This window comes from Morchella importuna, assembly GCF_003444635.1.
Source record: "Morchella importuna strain M04M26 chromosome Unknown Morimp01GS002, whole genome shotgun sequence".
NCBI classification, from domain to species: Eukaryota; Fungi; Ascomycota; class Pezizomycetes; order Pezizales; family Morchellaceae; genus Morchella; species Morchella importuna.
This window is the reverse complement of record NW_025763399.1, coordinates 1,519,383-1,543,134: the sequence shown is the minus strand read 5'-3', so window position 1 is coordinate 1,543,134 and position 23,752 is coordinate 1,519,383. Positions and strand designations below refer to the sequence as shown.

Genomic DNA, 23,752 nt, shown 5'->3' with positions numbered 1-23,752 from the left:
TAAGAGCCGCAATGCTTATTAGCGCTGCGGGAGCCTAACCCTGGCCCTGACCCTGGTGTAACCTGGCTGGTTCGCCCGCAAGAAGTCTTTTCCGACGACAACGACAACGACAACAACGACACTAGCCAGCCAGCGCTCTTGTGCATTTCCCTACTCTACTCTACGTGTATATATGTCTGAGCCTGATGTCGGTAAATGGGTAACTACATGTACATGTAATCTAATTAATTGCTATTTTGTGGCTTGCCGTGGGATGATGTGGATTGGCACTGCGAGATGTCTTGCCTTGTCTTTGGGACATGAAGATACTCAGAATTTTCATTACGGAGGAGGCAGGCCGCATATCGGGCATAGGCATTGGGCGGCCGTAGGGAAGAGTGCTCTACTCAGCTAGCGTTTCCCGTGTTTGTACATACATACTGTAGTTTTCTTGGCCCTTAATTGGTGTCGTACTGTGTTCACTGATCTGATTCTATCTCAAGGGAGGAGTAAATGGACTTTGTATATTGAGAGATAGGCATTTACATTGAGGTATATCTTTACTGTATCTAAAGCTGTATATATGTATCTACCTAGCAGCATCTCATATCCAGCACAACACAATAATACAGTCGTCGTGGGATCAGTATTGACATACGCTGTCTGACTAATCCACCGCATCATCATCATGAGGGGCCCCAGACCTCCGGTGAGACATGACACATCTATGTAACTATCCCTTAGACTAGTTGCAGATTCCCTGACTTCCTCACTGGGGAACTATGTGCGGTGGCTAAGTGACTTTGCCCTCTGTGGCGAAGTCACTCTGCCACACACCTAATCAGTGTCTCACCAGTCCAAGGGATAGACAGTAGCTCAGTGTGCAAAAATCAATGGAGGTAGAGGCCTATGTACGGAAAAGTGAGGTTGGACTATCGTTTGGATACAGGCTATCCCTTCCACGGATTTGTCAAATTCGCGACCTTCACTAGCCTTGTGTGGTAACTTTTGATTGGCTCTGTTACTGTAAAAAGCAAGATAATTCCCCTTAAGTTACTAAGTGGTGCACGGTCCAGGTCGTGAATTTGACAACTTTCAATGTCCGTTCCAAGGGATTGTAGTCTTGTAACCTACCAAAGTTTTGTTTTTACTTATTTAAATTATATATTTTTTGTATATAATTACTGTTATGATCGCGGATTTACCCTACGAATAGTCCGTTGCAACCGACTTTTTTTTCAACCGTCGCCCAAAGTGCTGACCCACCACCACCACCGCCATCTTTTCTTATCAAATAATAGATCCCCCGTACAAGTTCAACCCCTATAATATCACCAGGGTCCAGCAATTGACGGGTTAAGGGGATAATTGCCCCCCCCCCCCCGTACACACCGCACACCACAGCTAATTCGAGTACAATCAAGAGGAGAGAACGAACAAGAGCAAAGACTGAAAGGGAGGAACAAGCCAACAAAAGAACCAGACCTCCACGCCAACTCTCCTCCCCATCCCTCGCCCAAATACTACATACCCCCCAAATTCCCCCATCTCCACCCCCCCAAAACATCACCATGGACGGCTCAATCGACCTTCTCGACGCCTCCTCCGCGCTCGACCTCAACAACATCCGCTACCAGTTAATGTTCGCACCTCCCCCCCCCCCCCCCGCCCCACCACAGTACAGTACTAACTTCCCATCCGCCAGCACAACAGCCGTCTCGAAGACACAATAATCTTCCACCTCATCGAGCGCGTCCAATTCCCGCTCAACCCCACCATCTACACCCCCAACGCCATCCACATCCCCAACCACACCGGCTCCTTCCTCGACTGGATCCTCCACCAGCAGGAGCGCATCCACGCCCAAGTGCGCCGCTACCAGGCCCCCGACGAGTACGCCTTCTTCCCCTCCGACCTCCCCGAGCCCATCCTCGCGCCGCTCCAGTGGCCCGTCCTGCTCCACCCCAACACCGTCAACGGCAACCAGAAGCTCAAGGAGTCGTACATCAACCACATCCTTCCCGCCGCGTGCTCCACCACCGCGGCCGACGACCACGGCGAGACGCGCGAGAACTATGGCAGCACCGCAGTGAGCGATGTAGCGTGCCTGCAGGCGCTGTCGAGGCGCATCCACTTTGGAAAGTTTGTGGCAGAGGCAAAGTTCCGCGAGGACCCGGAGAAGTATGCCAAGATGATCCGCGCGCGGGATGAGGAGGGCTTGGAGAGGGCGATTACGAATGAGGCGGTGGAGAAGCAGGTGTTGAAGAGGCTGGAGCTGAAGGCGAAGACGTATGGGACGGATCCGATGGCGGAGAAGGAGGGTGTCAAGGGCGGGGCGGCGGCGCCGAAAATTAATGTGGAGGCTGTTGTGGCGATGTATAAGGACTATGTAAGTTTTTTTTTTTTTTATTTCTCTTTTTTTTCTTTCTTCCTTTTATTTTTTTTGATTCAATTCTGGAAGACCGAAAATGGAACTAACTGTTTTTTTTTTTTTTTTTTTTTTTTTTCTCTCCTCAGGTTATTCCACAAACAAAGGAGATCGAGATTGAGTATCTCCTGCAGCGACTCGATGGACTGGAGGAGGAGGAGCCAAAGGCGAAGCAAAGACAACCGGACCCACACGGGCAAAGAAAGCGAGATATCAGAAGGGCGGGTATTGTTGGGGAAAATCGAAGACAAAACGGGCAGGCATAAGATACAGGGTTTCGGCGAGTCGCCACTAGCACAAAGCGGCATATGTAGTACGGCCTCCGAGTATGGGGAGGAGAGAAAAAGGTCACATATTGAGTTAGTAGAGGCGGATCAAAATTGTTTACTAGTTACTCTCCTTACACTTTCATTTTCTTTACTGTCATTACTCTCCTTACATTTTCATTTTCTTTATTGTTGAGATGGCGGCGGATGTAGGATAGTTCTAGGGTAGTGCGGTATCGCCGTAAATGTAAGGTTGCATGTGATTAAGGGATTAATTAGAGAAAGAAAAAAGAAAAAAAAAACGGCGAAACAAATCAACGGAACCTCTGCGACTGCCTAGGTGTGGAGGGTGATTCTTTCTCTTGGGCGTAAAATGGGCTTTGATACAGGGTTGGTTGTAGGCATAAGTAAAGTTTGCAATAGATCTGGTTTTTTCATCCTCCAAATCGGACATTTTTGCATTTGAAATAGTGAACTTCATGAGCCGAGTGATAATCTGTGAAGGTAATCCTATCTGGGTGATACCACGGTGTAATGCCTAGCACTGCCCTCCATTAAAGATAAATTGCAATCCATCGTCCTCGGATGGGGTTACTAACAATACATGTAGTTGGGTGGACACGCTTGTTTCGGTAGTAATAATCATCAAAATGACACGTTTTCATACTGTTCGTGGTCGGGATCTCGCCATCATATGTATATAGGTTATGCTCGGATGAAGAGTATTGAGGAGTGATAATTATTGTATTGAGACGGTGGTGCCGCAGCCCAGTCCTATACAGTCTGAGAAACGAACAGACATGCTTGACCGAATTCAGCCACGTAATTGCTGAATCGTGTCCCCAACACCTATACGCGTAACCTGCACCACAACGTTTTGTGTAGAATTTCATGCACTGGGCTTCATCGTGCTGGGCATAATCCTTTTTATAAATGGAGTATATTCAGAAGTAGCTCGAACTGGTAGAACTGTCTCAAGAGCTTTTTCGTTGAGAAAGCATGTATGTCATTCTGCGCTGATAGTCGGCCACCTTGTATGTAGAAAAGCACATGTAGCCTCTAGGTTTAGTGGATATGTAATATTGACAAAGAATACCACAAGAACTCGATGGATTGTCTATATCTGGCTAGGGTTTATTACCTACATGTATCTAACCAATTGGTCGAAGGCCATTGATCAACCTTAAAAGTGACCATTAGTCGCAATTTTGATCTTGCATGCATAGCCAATTCTCCGGTGTGTTATGATATCAGTGGTAGAAGTGTATATTAATATTCGGCACAGCGGCATCAACAAATAATTCAAGCCCTACAAAAATGTTTAAATAACGTTAGTCTTGGGTGTGTGTATATTATCTAGTAGGATTCACATCAGCAGTGACGTCGACACACATCATCTTAACTAGCAAACCTCTTCGTTCAGGTCTATCTGTTCTAGCATAATACTAACGGTTATTCTAGGCTCGACATTTAGGGCCGCCATATATGTAAGTGAATAGAGTATAATATGATCGATAGGATTCATTCATGGGCTTAACAATGGTCAAAGTGGATTTCGAGGTCCTATCTGCCGTGTTTCAGAACGTCATAAACACCACATCAGTTTGAATCAATCTCTGATAACACTGTAATTGCTATTCCGGTGATTTTCGGTCCGACTCGGCTTTGAACTAGCGGGCTCTCGTACTTATTGAGTTATCGATCAATCAACCTCAACCAATCAACCTCGCAGGTTCTCTTCTTCTTCATCAAGTCAAGAGGACTCGGACGTCTTGTGTGACCGGCCACTCGTCTAAATTGATTATTAGGGTATTGTCGCTGTGGCCCAAACGCAATTCCTATCGAGCATATTCTAGCATGCGTCCAAATATATAATAAACTGGAGGCCATAAGCCGATGATCTGCACGCTCTGATTCTGTTGAAATATGCCCCCTTCCGTGAAACATGGGTCTCGAACCCAAAAACGTCGACCCAGCTGGTTTCAAGGGCGGTGATCTATATAAGCTCTTCAACAATTCAACAGTGGATGGTGTCATTGATAAGTGTTGAGCAAGGGATACCAGATACACATTTCCTACTATATTAGAGCCAATCACGAGACAGCTATCCTTTGCATGAACATGGTACTTCACATAAGGTATAAAAACTGCGCAAGTACCAATTTTGATGTATGTCAATTGTAATTGAACCAATTCCAGTCTTCAAAAAATGAGCACGCGAGCTTTGCCAAAGGGGTGCATTGAGATGACCATCGGTACGCAGTTGATATACCTTCATGACTTGTGTAACTCTCAGTTGGGATCGCAGGTCATTTTTCTTTTGGATTTTGATATATGATCTAGTAAGTCTCTCCAATGATGCGGTCGGTACTCCTACTCTAAAGCTGGTACCTATTCCCACTCCAGTGCCGGTCTTTAGTTCTCAATTGTCTCGGGGCTGTGCTTTGCGTGCCAGAGATTTCAAATGCTCGATTCTAGCGTGTAGCCTTGATTCGAAGACTTCATCAAGCAAAAAGTAAAATTCTGCAGGGTTCGTCCAACGAAACCATCCCCACCTTACTTTGAGAAAGCCCAAAGCAAATATCAGCTATTTCTCAATAGTAGGTACATGTAGTCTACAATCAATTGTGTTTGTAACGCGTTGTGATTGCTCATAGAGCACAAGTTGTTTCGCCATTTGGTTGATCAGGCGACGTTGAACAAAGCAAAACAAATTTAAGTCCATCCCATCCACACGGATATATTATAGGTAATCTCGAGGTTCTTCTTTACGTACGTGTCGAAATGCGCAGCGCGGATGAGAGGTTGTTCCTGGATGAGTCCGTGGGTTTGCATTATTAGCCACGCTGGTGGATACATGTATGTAATCGGTTCACGTCAGCCATTAGAATCTAGATGGTAAATGTTCCATCCAACGTCGCATGCACCCCGCATACCTAGGGTTTATAGCGGGCACACTTCGCTTCGGATACCCTATGGAATCATGGCCACGAGCGGAGTGGATCACAAGACCACAGGATAAAAGCTCTAGAAAAATTGGATACCGGGCGAAATGTAGCTGATCTGGCGCTGGTGGCTGAATATAACAAGGTGGTAGCGCAAGGAAGGGGCAAGACAGCAACTATCGTGAGATTTCTTTTGGGTCAGGTGTTGGTGTTTTGAGACTAATTGGTTAGATCAGGGTCCTTGAACAAGCATCACTGCATTCTGCCGCTGTCCGGACCGGGACCGAGCTTCCTATTGATAGGTTGCCTTGAGCACACCCACCACCTCAAGGCACTGTGCCGAGGAGGCATTAACTACTCTCTAGAATAGAGTAGGTACATGTATGTACATACTCCACTTTTTAAGAGTACGAAGTTGATGCAAGGAAATAAAGGGGTCCTACTCAAGAGTTAGAAGGTACAAGTCGAGGTTGAAGACTTGCATTATTGATTCCAGATCTCCTGCTACGTGTTCCAATTGCTCTGTCAATAGGATAGATTAATTCGTTGATCGTGCATCTACCGAGTCGAAGACAAGGACTCGGTATGGCCAACTCCGGGTGTTGTTATCGTATCCAATCAAAAGGAATATCAATATATGCAAGCAGATGTTCATCATAATCAGACCAGATACCGGTATTGAGATGGAGCTGTAGAGGGTTAGGGTTTGTGTTTCGAGAAGCACTGCATCTCTCATACAGAAGCCGCAGAGCCCAGATTACGGAGCTTATTTTAATCGGGAAAGGCGCGCGTTGATAGCTACTGTGTGTGAGTGAAACTGCATTTGCCGCCATAAAAAGAAAGAAAAAGAGCTATGAGCTATGACCAATAAATCTTTTGCGCGGGGGCTTTTAATTAGCATTGTGCCCCTCGACCTTGAAAGCTCTGTAATTCAGAATTTTCTTCCATCACCAAAGCCCCGCGGTTCCTTTCGATAAGAGGGTTGTCAAGAACAGAGCATTTCCATATTCCGAATTCTTCCTAGGTTTTCCCGCTGCCGGTGTACTCAAGGGAGGGTGCTACAAGGAAAGGAATTGAGTTAGTACCCCCTCCCTGCAAAATCAAACGCCTTGCTCTACAACTTGTTTCCTTGCTGCGCAAACGCGTTGTACCAAGGGAAGGCTAGCTGACCAACCGGAGATTTTAGCTTGGACACGATCAGGTTCGGTTTGTCGACAGGCACACCTACTGACTTAAAGCTCACTTGAAAGAGGCGCAACATCCCTCCGAGCGAACAACATAACCACTCCAATTCCATCTCATCTCAAAGCCGCCCCTCTAAATCTTATTTATTATACCCATCCCATTTATTTTTTCTTTTTGCGCATTTGAAGAGTAAAGCTCAGGATTCAATCGCGATGAAGTTCGGTAAATCGTACGTCATATCCTCCCCTGAACTGCCAGGATCTAGATCTGTCCGCTTACTTTTGTGGAATTCGTTACATATAGTTTACCCAGGAACCAGGTCCCAGAATGGTCTTCAAATTATATCGATTACAAGGGCCTCAAAAAACATATCAAATCTGTCACCTCGGATCAGCGCGTCGCTGGAGAAGCTGATTTGACTCGTAAGCTCATCTGTCTTATTTTACTGTGGGAGCTATTTAGCCACTGACAACTCAAACCCAGCATTCTTTTTTGAACTTGACCGCAACCTTGAGACTGTTGACTCCTTCTTCAATAAACGTTTTGCCGAATCTCAGCGACGACTGAAATTGTTGCAAGGGCGTTATGGCGAACACTTTGATTGGATGACTTCTGAGAGCGGTAGTGTCAAGAGCGAAGATTCTGGAGAGACTGCCCCAGATGGTTTTGGCATGGACAGCGATGAGATGTCTGAGCTTCTAGGTGCTCTCCTTGAGCTGAGAAGTGGGCTTCGGAAGCTGCAGTGGTATGGAGGTAAGCTTCAAAATTCATAGTCAAGTTATGCTTTAGCTGTCAATGATACTTACTTCTCTTTCTGTGCAGAGGTCAACCGAAGAGGGTTTATCAAAATCTTGAAAAAGTATGACTCCGCAATTTATACCCCGCTATGAATGCGCCTCATTAATATTTCAACAGAGTGGATAAAAAGACGAATGTCTGCGCACAAAAGCGGTACCTCGAGTCTAAAGTAATCCTTAAGCCGTTTGCTTCGGCCACAGAGGTTATCGCGGCCATGCAAACCGTCAATACTTGGCTTTCCAAAGTTGGTGGGACAGATGGTGCTGAGTACGATGTTGAGTCTTCTGTCCGACCTACCTTACGTCGCTTTGCATCGGGCACCGCACCAGGGGCGCCGGAGGGAACAGCAGATAAGGTTGACCTTTGCATACGTGAAGATAATTCGACGAGCTTATCGGATGCTCTCGTGGGTGAGTATGTTACACAGAAGCTCTTGCTTATACTTCTACAACGTGCAATCACCAATAAGGCCTTGGCGTGTATCGACTTGCTCTTAGGACGCATCGAGACATTACACGAGGATGATGATATCAACGAAAGGAACATCATTCATCGTTTAGTAATTTCCATCGGGAGAAACAAATCCCTTATTGATTCATCAACAGACTTGTCCTTACTAGATACACCAACGCCAGGATCGTCTCTACTTCAGACATCTTCAAACCTTCCACTTTTTATCACCCCAGCAGAATCTCCAATCTCTTTACCTCCCTCATCTCGGAATACCACTGAGCTTGACGGAACCCTAAAGCTTTCTGCACATGATAGTTCTGTGAAATTGTTGGAACACCTGCTGAGCAAGCTTCGTCCCCATCAACGGCCTGCTCTGGCGGTTCGGGACTCTTATGGTCGGATGGCACTTCATTATGCTGCACAATATGGGTTTGTGGTGATCTGCCAAGTGGTCATCAAGTACATGCGGCAGTGGGGGCAGTTTGACGTTTCAGACGGAATCGATTCACCAAATTGGCAGGATTCTGATGGACTTGCGCCATTGCATTTGGCCGTCATGGGAGCGCACCCAAAAACCACAAAGCTTTTGCTACAAGCTGAGAGCTGGGATGGCGGTCTGGGCAGCGATGACAAGATCGTTTCAGCCAGAAAGGCTGTTTCAAAGTCATCTGCAGTCTTGGCCTTGGCGGCAAAAGCAAATGCCACTGCTATCGTCAAGTTATTGGTTGAGGCTGGTGTTGATATCAATTATCAGGATGGTAATGGCGAGACCGCATTACATCATGCTGCAAGGTTAGGTCATGTTGAGTGCGCGAAAGTTTTATTGGAGGGAAACGATACTCAGCGAGCGGACCTTGAGCTTGCCGAAAAAACTTATGGCTGGACGCCTTTGTTTGTTGCAGCTGTCGAGGGCAAAACCCAAATTGTCGAGACTTTGCTAGAAGCTGGGAGTGAGCTGGATAAAATTGATTTATCTGGGTGGACAGCAGCAGAACACGCAAGTCTTAGAGGTCACCTTGATATAGCTAGGATATTGGCGAAGAATGTTAGCGTCCCCGAAGTACTCCCAGGTTCTGTCACACCTTCTCCGCCATCAAGCTTGGAGAAGATGATATCTCTCAACGGGTCTTCCGGAAAAACTACAGCGCCTATTGCTCAACCAGTTAAGAGCTTTGGGCATCGATACTTGAAAAAGGGAGAAACCATGATTTTGGTTACTCTAGGAAGCACAGACACTCGAAAGAATATGTCTGCTGTAAAGCTAGACAAAATCCCATTATCTGAGGCACATTCGACCCAGTTGGATACAGCACTTTCCCTCGTTGTTTCGGCCCAAAATGCGACTGGCGAGCCCTCAATCATTGACCTACCCGTCCACACAAATTCTGCTTCTGAGGACCCGATTTGCTTTGAGACTAAGGACGCTAGTAAAGTCAAGCTTATGTTTGATCTAGTACCGACATACTCAGGCGCCAAAGATAGAATCATAGGCCGTGCTGTGGCGCTTTTGAGCTCGATCAAGCCAGGCTTGGGGAGGAGTAGAGTTGCTCTGCAAGGCGATATCCAAGTCCCGATTCTTGCTGTGAACAGCCTAGAGATCATCGGATGTGTCAACTTTGAGTTTCGGGTTGTTACTCCATTCGAGCACCCGAATATGGAGGTCACCAAAAAGCAGACTTACTGGAAAAGCTTGGCACCCACAAGAGTTATTGGTCATCGAGGTACTTGATTTGTTAGTGATCTTCATTAAACATTCATCATAGCTAATTCTTGTGAAGGCCTTGGAAAGAACACGACCACCAGAAAGTCGCTTCAGCTAGGCGAGAACACTCTACTGGTATGCTAAATATGCTATAAAGTTTTATGTAAGGTGAACATGAACTAATCGATTTCATAGTCTTTTATTGCTGCTGCCAACTTAGGGGCCGAGTATGTTGAGGTGAGCTGCCCTTGTGTCTTTTTTTTTATTTTTGAGACTGTGCTAATTTGATATATAGTTTGGTATGACCCGAAAAAAATCAGTGTGATCATTTTAGGCATGCTAACCGCTGTTTTTCCAGATGTGCAACTAACCAAGGACCATGTACCCGTCATCTATCATGATTTCCTTGTTGGCGAGACAGGAATTGATGCACCTGTACACACAATGACGCTGGACCAGGTATTTCAAAATCAGCCTTCGCACGATAAGGGATTTACTAAAACTTAAAATTTAGTTCATGTCAATCAGTGAACATCAAAACCCACGCCACCGGAGAACGGGCTCCCCTAATCGCCCCTGGGACAGTGGTAATAGCCCTGACACCATTCATGAAGGTCGTCAGGTGCCGCCCCAGCGTCTCCGCAGGACTCGCTCCATGTCATTGAACGAGCATGACGATCACCATGTTGATTCTCATGGTCGCATGAAACACACGAGGGGGTTCATGAAGAATGGATTCAAGGCCAATGTCAGAGGCAGCAGTATCCAATCACCATTCACAACTCTTGAGGAAACATTTAAAAAGTTGCCACAAAGCGTTGGGTTCAACATTGAGCTTAGTACGTTACCTGACCCTCAAGATAAACATGATAAGCAATTGTTAATCTAGATGGTAATACAGAATATCCTATGCTACAGGAGACCGAGGAACATGAAATGGATAGCTTTGCAATCGAGATGAACCACTGGGTCGACACAAGTAGGTTTTCGTGATTCTGTTTTATGTGGATAAGCTCACTAACATTTCCGATAGTCCTCAAGGTTGTCTATGATAATGTCAAAGGGCGAGACTTGATTTTCTCAAGTTTCAATCCAGATATTTGCTTGTTGCTTTCCTTTAAGCAGGTATGTCGCATGAATCTCCCTAATGTAGCTTCTATGGTTACTAACAATCCCGAAGCCATCCATCCCCATCTTATTCCTTACAGATGGTGGTACCCACCCCATGGCAGATATCAGGGCCTCTTGTGTCCAAGAAGCCATCAGATTCGCTAGCAACTGGAATTTGCTAGGGATTGTGTCTGCAGCTGAACCCTTGGTTCTCTGCCCGCGGTTGATCAAGTCTGTCCCCCTTTCTTTATCGCCCAGAGAGTTATCGTCCTGATATACCAATTACTAATATATAATTCTTTATTTACAGGGTTGTAAAGGAGTCTGGGTTGGTCTGCATCACCTACGGTGTCTTGAACAACGATCCAGAAAACGTAAAGGTTCAAGTAGACCAGGGCATTGATGCTGTCATTGTCGACAGTGTCCTCGCCATTCGCAAGGGCCTTACTGCTGCGGGCGCTCGCACAACCTATGCCGCCCCGGCCACCACGGCAACAGTAGAGAAAACAGAGGATGTTCCGGGAGCAGTAGCCATCCCTTCGGTCAACGTTTCCTCTGTTGTTTAATGAGTCTTTTTCGCACTGGTGTAACACTAGTTGTATTGTACGAGTTTCTTTATTAGACGATTTTCTTTTAACGGCTGTCTTGTTTGCGTTTTTTCTTATTACTATTATTAGAGGGGCGTATAGCCTTAATTGGTTGTTTAAACAGCCAGCAGCTATAGTTAGATGAATTGCAAGTGATAAGCGTAGCGCAAGTGACCATTTGAGAAACCAGCTGCCAAAAACCGCGGAGGATGGGTGCCCTGCGTAGGGAATTACTTGATACATGAGAAATTCGTTTATATTTGGCCGTCAACCCGGTTTTCGAACCGGGATTCCTTCTCTCTATCTCTAGCCAGAGCAGGCATAAGTGATGATTCAGCCACTGTTCTATACATTTAAGTAGAGAGATCGTCTCGCAGGGCCTTATCTCTTATAACTTGTTGTTCTCAGTTGCGAGGGCGCCGGCGGAACAGTTGTAAACTTTTTTATAAGCGTTTGCATCATACATTATCACCCAAGATCTTACCACACCGAGCACAATTAGACTTGGAGATTAGGTGTACCCGATCCATGTATATCGTATGCTTGCTCATTCCCTATTCCTATTTCATACTTCTTCAATTCATGGATATGGATCCTGCTTCCGCTATGCATCCCTTGACCATGGCGGTGCCGTGACAGCCATCCAGGGACTGGTTGTAAACCAATCTAGATGATGTTTCGCGACCCATTAGGGTTCCTATCTCCAGATTCTGCCTGGCCGGGCAGTGGTAAGTAGTTAGTGGGAGTACACAGTTCATGCTCACTAGCTAGCGGCAACATCGCGGATGCTTTGGCGCCCACGCCCTCTGGCTGGCTGGGGCAAGATCAAGGAGAATTGTGGATATGACGCCCCCCCTCACCTGCAGTGAAAAGAAGGCGAGAGGTACTAGCTAGGCGTTTGATGTTCATCCATCCAGGAGCGAGGACTGTTTGTGTTTGTTGTGGGGCGTATTTCCATCCTTCCGTAAGGCTTGAGAAGTACGTTGCATTGCATTGCGGTTTGCTGCTTTAGTCGATGGAAAGAACTTCTATGTTGTCTGTGGTCAGTTATACCATTGGTATTGATGATATGTTCAATCGCGGAGGATGATGGTGGCGATGATGATGATGATGAAAGAGAGAGGATGTAAGAGAAAGAGGGGGAGAGGGGAAGAGAGAAGAAATATATAGTGCAACAAAAGCCCCCTTGCCCCCCCCCCCCCCCCCACGAGCCTACAAGCCCATAAGCCACCCTTTACTACCTACCACCACCTACCACCAGACAGCCACGCCAAAAATTAATCGGCGCAATAATACTTTACTGCTCGCCCCGAAGGCCCTACTTGAGTTACTGTGGTGGTCTAGCCCAAGCACTACGCAGAACCAGTTCGAGTGATACTCCATGATCCGCTGCGACAGATTTTGGAGAGTAGTGGAGTGCTAGGTACATACATGTAGTCGATAGTCGGCAAGAGTGGTGGAATTGGGTATTCTTCGTCCAAATTAACGCCGTGGCGTATCTCTACCGGCAGCCGTTCTGCCAGTACATGGTGCTAGATCCTGACGGTATGTTTTTGTTTTTTGTTTTTTTAAATACCAGGGGAATTAAAACTCCCGTTGTTGAAGGAAAATGCATTGCTGGTTCTTAATAGTAGTGCCGAACTGTACAGATTTAAACCTTGTGTTTACTAAATATGTGAATTTCTACAGTCATTCGATACTCGGGGGTTCTTAGTCTAAACTATCACAGTACCCCCCCCCCCCCCATATGTATATTCCCTAGGCCTGTTATGCATTATAGGTAAACTACATCAGTCGTCTCTTTGGTTTGCAAATTTGGTAATTGACGCTGCCAGGACCCGTTTAAGCCCCGTATGCTGTTTCGTTCCCAGGCCAATAACTACGGGCACAGTGTTATTGCCGTTGGCAAGGACTACATAATATACATGTGCTTGTAGTCAATCTACCATTGACACGGCCCATAGCTACATACATAATTTACATACCGAGAGTGAGCCCATGGATACAAGCAATTAAACTCATAGAATATCACTCGCCAACCCACTCCGCTAGTTCTCTCACCACAATGCCACGTAGAAGGAGCGCGACACTATGGCCAGACACGCTCAACTCTAGATCATAAGATGCCTATACACAGCCCTGCACCTACGTATGCAGCCTCCTGGTCGGTTCTGAACAGACTTCCGGCCATCACGGGCACCTTTAACTGTTCCCGTATCTGTAAATTACTTCCCAAATCTAGATGCTGGCTTGATTTAGATGTATTTCCTTTGCTGGCGGTAGCCGTTTAACATGTATTGTTTAGTGCTTCAATTCATGGAGCTCTCATGTTCATATATCACGGTCAGTGATTGGTAGATCGATCATCTCCTTTTTTGTAGCATAGTTGGTCTAGCTAATCTGTAAATATATTAATTTCATCATTTGTAAAATCAGTTTCTTCATGCTGACCGCGTTGGAAGTAAATGCCATAGTAGCTGTAGAGTATTGCCATCTGCACTCTCAGAATTCCAAATCCCTTCTTCTTCCATCGAGTCCATCATCGCCTTGGCAACGCTTACTAACGCCACAACAACTCACCCAAGCTCTCTCTCACCATCTTCACTCACCATCTTCACTCACCACTTCACCACTCCACTCCCACTCCCACCACTCCCTCACCACCAACCCCCCCATACACAAACAACACACACAAAAACACAGCAATGCCCCCCGCCGGCCCCAAATCCGACATAAACCGCTCGGGCGCCGAAGTGACCGACTTCCCCGCCGTGTGCAACGACTGTCTCTCCGCCACCGACAACCCCTTCATCCAGATGATCAAGGAGGACCGCGGTCTCGAATGCAAGATCTGCACGCGCCCCTTCACCGTCTTCCGCTGGGCCGCCGACCGCACCTCGCGCTTCAAGAAGACCAACGTCTGTCTCCCCTGCCCCCTTCTCTCCCTCCTGCTCTCTAACATTCGCTGACACTCGCACGCCCAGATCTGCCTCACCTGCGCACGCCTCAAGAACTGCTGCCAATGCTGCATGCTCGACCTCTCCTTCGGCCTGCCCATCGCCGTGCGCGACGCCGCGCTCAAGCTCGTCGCGCAGGGCCCCAGCTCCGGCATCAACAAGGAGTACTATGCGCAGAACCACGAGGGCGCGCTGGTCGACGGACAGGTGCCGGAGGAGTACGACAAGACGGACGCGGCCGCGCGCGACCTGCTCAAGAAGCTGGCCGGCAGCGAGCCGTACTACCGGCGGAAGCGCGGCGGGGGGGAGGGCTCTAGCTCGGGTGGTGGTGGTGGTGGTGAAGGTGGTGGTGGGGTGGGGCCCGTGAGGACGAGGGATCGAGAGGGAGGGAGAGGGAGGGGTGCTGGTGGCAGGGGCGGCAGGGGCGGCAGGGGCGGGAGGGGGGGGAGGTTTTCGGGGGTGGGACAGGTGCCGCCGGGGCCGCAGGATGTCATTCCGCCGGATGATCAGAGTATCACGTCGTTGTTCCTCACTGGGTACGTATTCTCTCTCTCTATCTTCCTAACACCCACTTCTCTTCCGTCCGAACTACTAACACCCAAACAGCGTCGAAGACGACCTCGCAGAGCACCACATCCGCACCTTCTTCACCGCCTTCGGCCCCCTCAAGTCCATCGTCTGCGTACACCGCTCGCGCTGCGCCTTCGTCAACTTCCAGACGCGCTCCGGCGCCGAAGCCGCCGCCGTCTCGTGCCAGGGCAAAGCCGTCATTGCCGGCTGCCCGCTGCGCGTGCAATGGGGGCGCACTCGGCCTTTGGGCAACATGGACCGCTCCCAGGCGGGCGGGCGGGGCGGCGGTGGTGGTGCTGCGGTCGTGGAGACGCAGGAGACGCAGGAGGAGGCGCAGGAGGGGGGCAGGGAGAGGGAGGTGGAGGATCTGGAGGGGATGCTGGTCGGGCCGCCGGGGAGTGAGGACCGGGCGTATCCGAGTCAGGTGGCGGGGTAGTGCGAGGGCAATGGCAATTTGATGAGTGTGTGCGTGTGGGCGTTTCGCTTTTTCCTTTTTCTTTTCTTGCTCTTTTTCTTTGCGTGTTCATCATGAAGTGGGTAATCAGATTCCAATTTTTGTACAATAGTCATCGTAGCTAGCTAGCCATTCCGCATTCCAAAAGGGAAACCATAAAAAAAGACAATATTTATAGAGTAGAGCTTCAGACCCCCAAACGCAAAAAAATTTAAAACGCAAAAGAAAAAGGTAGTTAAAATGAAGGGAAAAAAAACTACACTCCTCTACCCACTAATTCTAACTACATGTACATGGTATCTCTCCCTCTCCCCCAAACCGGCCCACAACCTACCCATTAAACCCCCCCCCCCCCCCACATCCTCCCCTTCACCCTCCCCCAACGCCAGCCCTAAGCCGAACAACACCCCTTCCCCCCCGCCCCCAGCGTCCCCCTCGCCTGCTTAATACTCTCATTATCACCCCTCTCAATCCCATCATGAATCCTCAACTCTGCCCACCACCACCATCCTATTAGCCCCCCCTCCTTCCTCTCACTCCCAATGCCCCAATGCCCCCCCATCCCCTTCCACCATCCCCCCTCCCCCCAGGGTCGTGGAACACTCACCATACCGCCCATCCCCATTCAATCTCCCCTGCACCACATTCCTCTTCAGCATCGTGGCCACCTCCTCCGCGTTGCTGACGAGCGAGCGTGTATCGTCGCTGTCGCGCGGGAGGGCGCGGTTCGCCTCGAAGCCGCGGCGGGCTTCGGTTTTGGCGGCGGTGAGGACGAAGGTGTCGCCTATAACCCCCGGGAGAGGGGGGGGGGGTTAGTGTGTGTGGAGCAATGGGGTGGGGGACAATGGGGGGAGGGAGACAGACCTTCGAAGGCGGTGCGGGCGGCGCGGATGAGGTGGCGGTAGGCGGCGAGGGCCATTGGTGGTTGTATTGTGTATAGAGGTGTATAGAGGTGGGAGAGAGGGAGAGAGGTATCGAGAGATGTTCGGGGGGTGGGAGAGGGCCGGGGATGAATGGAGGGAGATTCAAATACCCTCGTGCGGCTCTGCGGGTGATGGTGGGGCTGTTGCGAGTTTTTCTGGGTCGAGTTTGCGGTGGGGTCAACTATTCCCAAATCATGTAAATAGAGTAGATACATACATGGACTACTAATAGACAGACTCTACTCGATAATCTACATATATAATAACCTCCACTCTCCAGCTACAGAGAGATATCAAACCCACCAAGATCAATACCCAATCCCTAACCTCCAGCTACAGAGAGATATCAAACCCACCAAGATCAATGCCCAATCCCTAACCTCCACCAGACAGACAGCCAGACACCCCCACCCACAATGGCCCCTCCACCCACCCCCCAAGCCGGGCGCCACCGACACCGTCACCGACAACAGCACCACCACCACCACCACCACCACCACCACCACCACCACCACCCCAGCACCCCCCGGAACACAAACATAGACATAGACATAGACTGCGCCCGCACCCGCCACACACAAGAATGGTCCGCCATCGCCGCCGAAGCCACCCGCGTCCTCCTCTGCAAGCGCCGTGCCTACTCCCTGATCGAGCCGCTCACGCCGGCCACCACGCGTCGGATCCGCAGCCGCAAGACCCACGAAGAGCCGCTTCTCTGGACGCTCGCCCACCGCTACAACCGCGCCGCCGTGCACACCCATGGCCTCCAGCCGTCACTGCGCCTCTGGGAGAGCGGCAATCTGGCGATGCAGCTAGGCACGCCGTACTGGGGGCTGCGGCACATCCTGCGGCGCCACCAGGCCAATTTCGCTGCGTACGGGGTGGAGGAGAGCGAGGTGTGTGAGCTTGTGAGGTGGCATATGGTGAATGGGAAGCCCGTGTTTGGGGATCAGAGATCGAGGTGGTATGAGCTTGAACTTGGTGGGGAGGGAGGCAGGCCGGGAAGGGAGTATCTGTGTGTGATATATGCAGCGGGGATGGGAGAGGAGCTGGGTACGGTGCTGAGTGCGTATCCGGCGACGGAGAAGAGGCTGTATGTGGAGCGGAGGAGAAATCGGGGCCTCAAAAGGATTCCGAAGGCGGGGAAGGTGACTTCGCCGGTGGTGGTAGGATCGGAGGGTGCATCGAAACCTACATATCCGCACGACCACGCAGAAAAGGAGCCAGAGACTCAGATCTCGAGACTGGAAGAGGTCAATGATATCCCGGGGACCATGGCAATCGCAACAAAGCCCAAACTGGGAATGACAGAAACCACACAGGTGAACCTAGAGCTGACCCCTGATCTAGCTATAGATCCTGCGCCCGCTATCATTACCCCAAAGCTCGAACTCACAGCCATAATGACCCCCGAGTTTGTATCCACAACTGCAACCACCCCAGAGACTCCCAAGAAACGCTTCAAAATAAAGCGCATCTGGCACTCCTTCAGCACGCCCCAAATCCGCCGCCTCTTCCTCACCAACGAGGAAGTCGACGCCCTCCCCGGCACAACCCAAGAACGCAGCCACCGCCGCCGCCTCGGAAAGTCCATCCACGCCACCTTCTTCGCGCCTCCCCGCCACTCTCCCCGCATCATCGTCCCCTCTCTCTCCCCCACCCCCGAAACACCAGCCCGAGCGCCCCGAATCCACCGAGACCCCGAAATCCCCCCCAAAGAGCCGCCGAAGCTCGCCCACAGAGTCGCAGTACGCCCCTATGCACCCGTCCCGCGCGTCCACCGCACCCACGCGCCGCCCTACCGGCCCCGCCCACGCATCACAAAGTTCCTCAGTCGGCGCAAGATCGTGCGTTGTATCCGCGGGCGGCCGTTCGTGCGTGCTGACCGGCCGCGCGGGCTGCGGCGGCCGACGAGGATGAGGGTGCGGGGGAGGGCAGTGATGAGGAGGGATAGGAGGAGAGAGAGGTGGTCGGTGACGAGGGGGACGCCGGGGGATATATTGGCGGTGTTGGCATCGCTGGTGAGGGCGCGGAGGGGGGGGGGGGAGTTGATAGGAGGTGGGTAAGGGCGGGGGTGCTGGGGTTGGCGGGTGCCGGGAAGGCGTTCCCGAGGCTGGGGGGCGTGTGGGGTATGTGGGGGGCGGGAACTGATAGCTTGTCACGGGGGTGGCAGGCGGCGAGAGAGCAGCAGCAGCAGCAGGTGAGGAAGGCGCATACGCAGACGGGTGTAGGCATTCCTGCTGCGGTACTTCCTCGGCGGGTTGTGAGCCCGGGCTCCATAGGGAAGGGTGTGATCCCGGTATTGTGGCGCGTGTTAGGGAGAAGGATGTTTCTATAAGCACCAGTATCAGTACTTGGCTGGGTGCATAATGAAAAGGATATAAAACAAGAAGAGAAAGGTAGTTGTAGCATGTTATATCACTCGGAGCGAGTACAGGAGTTCAGTCGAGGACTCAAGGGTAGCCAATGATTGACTGGAAGCATTACTATAGTTGTAGGGCATCCAACAGAAGAGCACCCTGTGGTAGCTTTGGCAGGGAGTGAAAGTCGGTGGTGCTTTGAGGGACTGTTGGGAGATAAATCAAAAGGGGGGGCGGGAGGCTATCCTGGAAGCCAGAATAGGCTGTTGCCAGCCCTGGGTTTGAAGACAGTCGAGAATGTTGTGATAAACACCGTTCGGACACGGTTTGGGCAGGAAGACGGTATAGCCATGGATAGGCATAGACGCAGACCAGCCACCAAGCAGTGTGGTGATTGTCGCCCCATTCCGAGAGGGGACACTATGGCGTTGGTAGGGCTAGTTCGATAGATGTATATAAACAAGCAAAGTAATGCACTCACTCCAGAGATATTGCCCATTTTGACCACTCTTTCAGAATAGGAGAAACAACTAGACGTAGTGGTAGTATTGCCCTGGCACGTCCCAGTCAAACTTTGCATACCAGTAAATGCAGCTGGCCTAGACCCTTCACGGAGTATGTGACCATGTTTCCCCGTCATCTTAGCATGTGTCCTTTCAGCGGTAGAAGTCGACGAGAAAAAACGTCTGCTGCCTGAGGGAATTTCATGCGGACTCTTATATACGGCCCGTAAATGAGCCTATGATGATAGTTCAAAGTAGACAACTGGTGTTCGTATAGGTTCGTTTCGATCTGCTTGTTGGATGCACCAATCCGACTCGTTGGACGGTGATTGTCATGATTAACGGATGATCTGTGTGGGTTGTGGCGGCCAACGCCTTAAGTATCACTCCCAGAAAGGACAGATATCAGCCTTGAAAGTCGAGTGCAATTGGTCTGGCTACAATGGCTGTGATGGAGGGACATTTTGCAACCGGACGTGCATCACACGCCGTCACTCGCCGCAGTACCGGACTCGTACAATATTATTTTTGTAGGGGGCTGTGTAACTACGACTGAGAGCTTGTAAAAAAACCAAGTATTGGCGGGATTAGTAGACCTATCCCTGGGTGTTAGTACCCTATGGGATCTGTGTAGTTGCGAAAGCAGTGGTCTAGAAATGGTGCTCCAAATCAAGACATTTCCACCGCTTGCTTACAACCTCGTGGGTCGTCATCTCTCATCACACGATATCACTCGAGCATGAGCAGGTCCATCAACCCGCCCATAAACTCCCCTCAGCACATCCGCACCACCGCCCTCAGGGCCAGCACGCGCATCAATGATATCATCCATCCATTAAACGCCACGCCCTCAAGCGCCCTAAAAATCAGCCAAAGAAAAGAACATCTGACCCACTATCTAGCTATCTACCCCCTCCTAATCTCCCACTTAATATCCTTAATCGTCACCTCCTCGCCCGCCTTCTCATCATATTCAAACCACTCGTCCGTGAGATCAATCTCCGAAAACTTGGTCCCAGACTCGAGCCCCTCCGCAAGCCAGTTGCCCTCCGCGCTGAATTCCTTAAACTCGCACCCGCGGCACTCAAACTCGAGGATGTTCTGCTTCTTGGGCGGGGAGCACTGTGTGTACGGTTTTGGAGCTGCGCGGATCACTGTGTAGTGTTGTGTTAGTATCCCACAAGAACCACTACCGCTGGGAGAATGGCGGGCTTATTTACTTGCTGAAGATTCGCGCTGTAGTGGCGGGGGTGTTAGGATATGTATACAATGATACTAAGCTGGAGAGCTAGTTGTGGGGGTGCTTACACTGCAGTTCTTACACTTCCAGACGAAATTGGACTCGCCGCGGCTGTTTGACATCTCTCTCTCATCCTACCCACAGTCAGCCCCTACACCCCTTCCCTCCCTTTCCTCTCCTCTCTGGATTCGCCAACTTACAAAACGGCTAATGCCCACCGTCTTCTCGTGCACCTCACGGCACGACGTGCACTGCACCTTCAGCATGTAGTAGAACGGGTTGTCCTCCGTGTCATCCGGCGGAGGTTTGTGACTCTGGGGGCGGCCTGGTGTTAGCATTGGTTTCCGAAGCTGCGCTGTAGGGGGGTGGGAGGTACCCGGAGAGGTCTGCGGTGAGGGTCAGGACTAGCATCTTTGGTTGTTGGGATGTGGGGATTATTGTTTGAGCTTGTTTGATTGGAGTGCGGGGCGTGGGATGGGCCGGGTAAGGTGGGGTGGGTGGAATAGGTTCATGCACGTGACGTGGGTCATGGGTGCTCACTCGTGGGTTTCTGTGGTTTGGGCTTAGAATCCTTGAGGGAACGGTTAATGGGTTGACTGGAGAGGGCTACAGAGCTATAGGATGACATGCGTAGGTGATTGATAATTCATTTATTGTGTGAGTGACATGTGTGTTTGGATAGATATTTTGGGGAGCTCGATCGAGCAAAATAAATTCCCATCGAAAATCCCTTCGATCAGCTATATGCGTTGAGTATTGGTATAAAGTACATGTAGATCCAGAAGTTACAGTGTATTCTATAGATAGTAATTAAATCCACATTTTACCGAAACCAAACGTAGTACATGGTCACAGTAGCCACATATGCCGATTCACCTATCTTTCCGGTACCGGCCCAGTGAAGATTAGATCTTCGCCCCAGATCAAATGCATATAGTCAAATTAAAAACCGAGTTTTCCCCTCTGAATCGAAACCCAGAGCCCCACCCATCGGGCCCTGCAGCCGAAACGCCCCGGTAACAAGCCCTCCAATCATTTCGGACCGGTCCCGAAACAGTGCACGTGTTCGCGGCGTTACCGCTGTGTACGGGTTATGTTCCGCCACATATGCATCTGTTTGGCGGGCCATCATAGAATATCACCCGGTAGTTTGATCTCCAGATCAGTCGAGGTGTTTTGACCGGGGTGTGTGTTGTGGGTGTAATGTGTTTACTTCCGGCCACTAGCGCTATTCCTACATTGCTCTTGACACCTACCACTGCTCTTGATATCTACGCATCTTACTAACAAAATCAAATATCAACTGTGTCTTCTATTCCCTCATCACCTATTCGCTGGTAGCTACATCCGCGGAACTTGAACACATCACCTCGAATGCCAGCTATTCATCCATAACAATGCAATATTCATCAAACAGCTACATGAATTAGGCACACCACAACCTGGAACAAGATTCCGAGCAAAATCTGGCCACCAAGTACTTGTAAGTCTGCAACAACGCGGATTGACACCTCAAGACTAACAAGTACTATAGAATATGGGACCCGACTGGAGATAGATAGCATGTTATCTATATGTGCCGTTATATATCAATCCCGGTACGAGTTCTTTAGTATATACCTATACATCCAGTTTGTTGGGGCTGACCCTGCAGCTGTACTATATACCGCTCGCCCCACGGAAAGTTGATATTTTATAGAATTCCAGGTCCAAAAAATCATATAACCGAAAAAGGCGGTTTTGTTATCTTGGCCGAGGCCCTGTTATTTCACGTCCTTCAGTCGGTTCGCCTTAGATGCAATTTTTCTAGAGCATATCACCTCATATACCATCCCCAGATCAATTGCTTAGCTGTCAACGCACGCAAGGAATATATACAGAGCCTCTACAGGGGTGTCAACTTTGGAATCATGTCACTATCTAGGTTAGTTAGTAAGCTTGTTATTCCCTCCCTTCCCCTCCCCTGTTCTTGCTGACTGTGTGCAGCGGGAGCTCGAACGAGGCCCTCTAATCACGAGATTTTAGCTATCTTGCTGGCAACGATATATTATTTGCCGTAAGAGCTTATTCTCACCGCAAAACTACGCTACTATACGCCTTGCTAGCTCGTGCGAAGTCTTTAATTCTCACCGCCCTATATTCTGAACATTCCCCTCTCTCTTCCCTCGTAGTAATTAATTTTAATTTTGGCAGTCATCAAATTAAATACATGGGCCATTTTGAGGCCAGGTTGCCACTTTGAAAATCCGCTATCCAGATGGCAAAATATTCATGATATATCACTCGACTCTGGGAAACTACTATCACGACTAAGATACCAACGAAGATAGCTGTAGCCTGCTTTAGAGACGATATGTTTTATGTATATCCCGCTAACTCTGCCGGGACAAGATCTGCATAAGTACATAATGCTCTAAATGCCGAAGGCTAGATCAAGTCGGAGAACAAAGGTTTATGCGAACTGCAACCAGGAAGGGCTCGAGGCGCATCTACAACGCAGCCTGCCTTAAGATGGGGGCCTGCAGAAGATCAGAATCAGGCGCTAATCATTTGTTCGTCTCCTCTCCCCCAGACATAGGTAGCCGCCTCGATCGATGAGACAGTTACAATGGATAGATCTGATGAATTAGAGCACTGTTTTCTCTTCCCCACCAAAGCTATGGGGTATCATGAGTGTGCGTACTCTACACTCAGTTATACCCATCATCGAGTTTCAAAAACTATATATAAACACGCTCAGCCTTCCTCCCCGATCCCCTGGTTCACACCACGTCACTCGGGTTCCCGAATCATGAAACCAGCTACGAACCTACGGCTGCCACTTCAATCTGCCCCCCAAGTCCTGACAACTCACTTGTCCCACTTGTCCAGCTGGCTGCCTCATTTTTCATGTGTACTGTAGAGTAGGTCCGGTACTCTACACCCCGGTGAACACATGAAACAGACCCAATACATTACCCCGGCCCATACGTACATACATGTATTTTGCCAATGATGGTTGAGCCGCAAGGTGGCCCTATGTTGGGTCGGAAAAAACGGTGAAACCGAGTGCTAAGTTCTGAACGGCGCGGACGGGTTTAACACACCCGCATGCTCCCGATGGCGATGTGGCTTGATCCCGTGGGCGTCGGTTGATATTGGGTTGGGGGCGGCCAAGTATGGTGCTTACTCTACCCGTGCAATTGTAGGTCCAAGTAGTGGGATTAGACTGCAGCTATGTACCTACGGAAATGGGGTTGAGTTTCTGGAACAATTACTAGCCGGCACTTTGGACGGATAACTCTAGCTACGG

The 23,752-nt window shown here is 49.6% G+C and overlaps 6 protein-coding genes across 6 annotated transcripts; 4 read left to right on the top strand and 2 right to left on the bottom strand.

The window, feature by feature from the left end:
- Positions 1 to 1,550: 1,550 nt before the first annotated feature.
- Positions 1,551 to 2,673, top strand: LAJ45_01268 (uncharacterized protein; the record flags this gene model as incomplete). Its single annotated transcript, XM_046110863.1, has 3 exons — positions 1,551 to 1,621; positions 1,693 to 2,368; positions 2,497 to 2,673. The coding sequence occupies 3 exons, from the start codon at positions 1,551 to 1,553 to the stop codon at positions 2,671 to 2,673; spliced, it is 924 nt and encodes a 307-aa protein (XP_045976041.1).
- A 4,342-nt stretch (positions 2,674 to 7,015) lies between these two features.
- LAJ45_01267 (uncharacterized protein) lies at positions 7,016 to 11,432 on the top strand (the record flags this gene model as incomplete). The annotated part of the gene is made up of 14 exons (XM_046110862.1): positions 7,016 to 7,032; positions 7,107 to 7,225; positions 7,287 to 7,556; positions 7,626 to 7,662; positions 7,719 to 9,775; positions 9,833 to 9,891; positions 9,952 to 9,993; positions 10,052 to 10,055; positions 10,115 to 10,215; positions 10,271 to 10,595; positions 10,658 to 10,735; positions 10,790 to 10,881; positions 10,937 to 11,097; positions 11,177 to 11,432. The coding sequence occupies 14 exons, from the start codon at positions 7,016 to 7,018 to the stop codon at positions 11,430 to 11,432; spliced, it is 3,618 nt and encodes a 1,205-aa protein (XP_045976040.1).
- Positions 11,433 to 14,158: 2,726 nt separating this feature from the next.
- LAJ45_01266 (uncharacterized protein) lies at positions 14,159 to 15,416 on the top strand (the record flags this gene model as incomplete). Its single annotated transcript, XM_046110861.1, has 3 exons — positions 14,159 to 14,371; positions 14,438 to 14,946; positions 15,017 to 15,416. 3 exons carry the CDS (start codon positions 14,159 to 14,161, stop codon positions 15,414 to 15,416), a joined length of 1,122 nt encoding a protein of 373 aa, XP_045976039.1.
- Positions 15,417 to 15,825: 409 nt separating this feature from the next.
- On the bottom strand, positions 15,826 to 16,353 carry LAJ45_01265 (uncharacterized protein; the record flags this gene model as incomplete). The annotated part of the gene is made up of 3 exons (XM_046110860.1): positions 15,826 to 15,926; positions 16,042 to 16,218; positions 16,299 to 16,353. The coding sequence occupies 3 exons, from the start codon at positions 16,351 to 16,353 to the stop codon at positions 15,826 to 15,828; spliced, it is 333 nt and encodes a 110-aa protein (XP_045976038.1).
- A 420-nt stretch (positions 16,354 to 16,773) lies between these two features.
- LAJ45_01264 (uncharacterized protein) lies at positions 16,774 to 18,423 on the top strand (the record flags this gene model as incomplete). The annotated part of the gene is made up of 1 exon (XM_046110859.1): positions 16,774 to 18,423. One exon carries the CDS (start codon positions 16,774 to 16,776, stop codon positions 18,421 to 18,423), a length of 1,650 nt encoding a protein of 549 aa, XP_045976037.1.
- A 1,703-nt stretch (positions 18,424 to 20,126) lies between these two features.
- Positions 20,127 to 20,990, bottom strand: LAJ45_01263 (uncharacterized protein; the record flags this gene model as incomplete). Its single annotated transcript, XM_046110858.1, has 6 exons — positions 20,127 to 20,374; positions 20,441 to 20,456; positions 20,529 to 20,594; positions 20,661 to 20,774; positions 20,837 to 20,846; positions 20,977 to 20,990. 6 exons carry the CDS (start codon positions 20,988 to 20,990, stop codon positions 20,127 to 20,129), a joined length of 468 nt encoding a protein of 155 aa, XP_045976036.1.
- Between the last annotated feature and the right edge of the window lie 2,762 nt (positions 20,991 to 23,752).